This window comes from Carlito syrichta, unplaced genomic scaffold (assembly GCF_000164805.1).
Source record: "Carlito syrichta isolate Samal-C Ts95f unplaced genomic scaffold, Tarsius_syrichta-2.0.1 Scaffold316427, whole genome shotgun sequence".
NCBI lineage: Eukaryota > Metazoa > Chordata > Mammalia > Primates > Tarsiidae > Carlito > Carlito syrichta.
In genome coordinates this window covers 821,115-824,208 of record NW_007260523.1, presented here as the reverse complement: position 1 = coordinate 824,208, position 3,094 = coordinate 821,115, and the positions used below count along the sequence as shown (strand labels likewise).

The following is a 3,094-nucleotide window of genomic DNA, read 5'->3' as shown; positions in this document are numbered from 1 at the left end:
TACACCTGTAGCTCCATCAACTCGGGAGGCTTGGACAGGAGAATTATTTGACCCCAGGGATTCGAGGCTGTAGAGGGCTATAATCATGCCACTGCACTCCAGCCTGGATGACAGAGTGAGACTGTCTAAAAAATTTTTTTGGTCAGTATCAGATAAAATTTATTTTACAAAAGAAAAGAAGGAAGAGAGAAAGGGAGGAAGAGAAAAAGGGAGAAGGAAGGAACACAAAAGGCCTAAAAAATTTTTTGTTAATAAAAAAGATTTAGCTGGGCTTGGTGGCTCAGCCTATAATCCCGCGCCTTTGGGAGGTTGAGGTAAGTGGATTGCCTGAGCCCGCGGGTTCGAGACCCGCCTGGGCAGGCGAGACCTCATCTCTACAATAAATCAAAAAGTTAGCTGGGCGTGGTAGTGCACCCCTGTAATTCCGGCTACTTGGAAGGCTGAGGCGGAAGGATCACCGGAGCCCAGCAGGTCGAGGCTGCGGTGGCCGGGAGCGGCCACTGCACTCCAGTCTGGGCAACAGAGTGAGACTCCAACTCAAAAAAAATAAAAATTTTAAAAGTTTAAAAAAATAAAAATAAATAAAAAAGATTTGAAACAAATGAAAGTAGTAACCCCTGTCTTATCTCTATTGAACTTTCACTAATGAGGGCAGCAGTACACCTTCAGGATCTTGGTGAGCAGATGTCACGTGTGCCAAAGATTGGCAGATAAGTCCCATAAAAGTGCATGGTCTTGTCACCTCAGTGAAGTTTTGGGAGTGCCAATTATTTGAGTCACATCAGGATACTCTCTGCAAAAAGAAAGACATCTTGAGGCACCTTGCAACTCAGCTTTGAGAAAAAGGCACAATACTTGGTGGGATTGTTTGCATTTGGAGTTAGTATGTTATACTGCTCTGACCTTTTACTGAGTAACCTATAAAGCCACTGATGTTGAATAAGGGCTAGGGCAAGGGGTCAACTGGTCCAGGCTGCAGTGAAAGTATCTAGGTCTTGAGACCCAGAGAATACAATGGTGACGGATGTATTTCTGGCTAACTTGGAATGCTGTGTAGAAAGAAACCTGTGGCAGGCCTGAACAAGCAACTCTTATCTTCAAAATGCCTTTGGATTTTATCACCAAGACGTTCCCACTTGAGCAAATAATTACTCTCCTTTTGATAAATATCTCTTGATTTATTATTTGATACTGATAAAGACTATTCACATGACCATAGGACACTAAATGATGAACCGACCTGGTTAATTACTCATCACAAATTGGGTGTCTTTTATCATTGTGTAAAGTTGGGCATGGCCTGTGCTTTATCATCTAGTAGAAGCAACAGTTGAGCGTTTTGTCAGAGGCAGACCCTAGAGCACAGGTAAGTGGCTCATTCTACCAGTGCACCTACTCACACTGTGTACTGGCTCCTCTCCCTTAATCGACTTACAGGACTTCATGAAGATCCCATATTGCCAGTTAACTAAGGAGAAAATAATCAAGCCTAATTAACTGATGATTTTGCAATATATGCTGGTACTGACAAGAAATAGCCTGTTATAGAATTAGACCTCCACACAGAGATGGCCCTGGAAAACAGTTCCCTTCCTGGTGGGAAGAACTTGAAGCAGCAATATGGTTACCTTCTCTTCCTGGAATGATGGATGGCCAAAGATTAAAATCAAGAATGGTGTATGGGCACTCTCCAATGGTCAAGGATTTGGGAATAATATATTAGTAACAAGAAATGAGTAACAAGGAGATTTGCACAAACTTCTCAGACCAGATTCAGAATGTGAATCTATTTATGTCCCTTGAGAATTATCACCCAAGCCTCTACCCCATCGCATAGAGAAAACTCTAAATAATTAAATGACAAGTGGACCTGCCCAATGGATGCCAGTCAGTCTTTTTCTCCAGTCCTCTAATGACTGTTTAATGGGTTTGCGTACAAATTAGCTATGATGGTAATCGTGGAGATTATTGTGAGTTCATCAAAATGGACTTCCCCTTATCAAAGCTGATTCCATGATGGCTACTGCTAAGAACCTGTACAGGGTAGTTTACAGATTAAGCTGATGACACAGTGGCTTAAACAAGGGAAAAGTCTCCCCCTGCCGGCGCCTCCAACCGCAGACCATTCATCAAGGATTGTGTATCCAAGGCTCAAAAGTTTACTCCCCAAGATGATGAATGCTGACATGGATGCAGTTGATGCTGAAAATCAGGTGGAACTGGAGGAAAAAACACGACTTATTAATCAAGTGTTGGAACTCCAACACACACTTGAAGATCTCTCAGCAAGAGTAGATGCAGTTAAGGAAGAAAACCTGAAGCTAAAATCAGAAAACCAAGTTCTTGGACAATATATAGAAAACCTCATGTCAGCTTCTAGTGTTTTTCAAACAACTGACACAAAGAGCAAAAGAAAGTAAGGGATTGATACCCTTCGTTTTATGGAATTGCTGCTGATCTTTTTTCTTTAAAACTTGGGTAGATTCCACAGGTTACAGTACCTTTGTTTGTGGCTTCACTGAATATTTATGAAAATAATGTCAGAGGTAGGCAAAATTAACAGTATAACAGGAGACTTCCTATGAGTCTGTGTATTATGTTAGTCTATGAAAACGTGCAAATGTATTGTAGATACTTTATAATTGCATATATTTATGAAACTTAACGATGAGTGTTTTATCAAATTTGCTTTGGTTTGTAGGCTTAGCACTGTCGTTTCTTATAGGCTTAGTACAAGACAATAACCACCATGTTGTGAGAAAGTGACCAAAATCATGTCCTGAATGCACAGCTTTATGTCCCCGTCCGCCATCTTGTGCCTCTTCTCCATTGGCCTCTCCTTCCTACTTCCCTTCCCTCGGGGAAAACTGGTTTCACATTTGTAAAAGTAATTTTACTAGTTAATCACTCTGAGAGTAACCTGAACTTTGTTGAAACTTAACCAAAATAAGATACTTTCTCAGCTAAGGCTTGCCATTTGTGATATTTAGTATTGAGGTAGGATTGCTGGTTTCTTCCGAATCAGTTGAAAACAGATGGAGGCTCTGAGCTTAAAAGTGTTTCCTTGAAACTGAATTGTCGACTTGGGAAGATT

The 3,094-nt window shown here is 41.1% G+C and overlaps 1 protein-coding gene across 1 annotated transcript; it reads left to right on the top strand.

The window, feature by feature from the left end:
* The first annotated feature begins 2,063 nt into the window (after window positions 1-2,063).
* LOC103276964 (short coiled-coil protein B) lies at window positions 2,064-2,766 on the top strand. The gene has a single exon (XM_008074413.2). It carries the CDS (start codon window positions 2,064-2,066, stop codon window positions 2,418-2,420), a length of 357 nt encoding a protein of 118 aa, XP_008072604.2. The 3' UTR covers window positions 2,421-2,766.
* The last annotated feature ends 328 nt before the right edge of the window (window positions 2,767-3,094 follow it).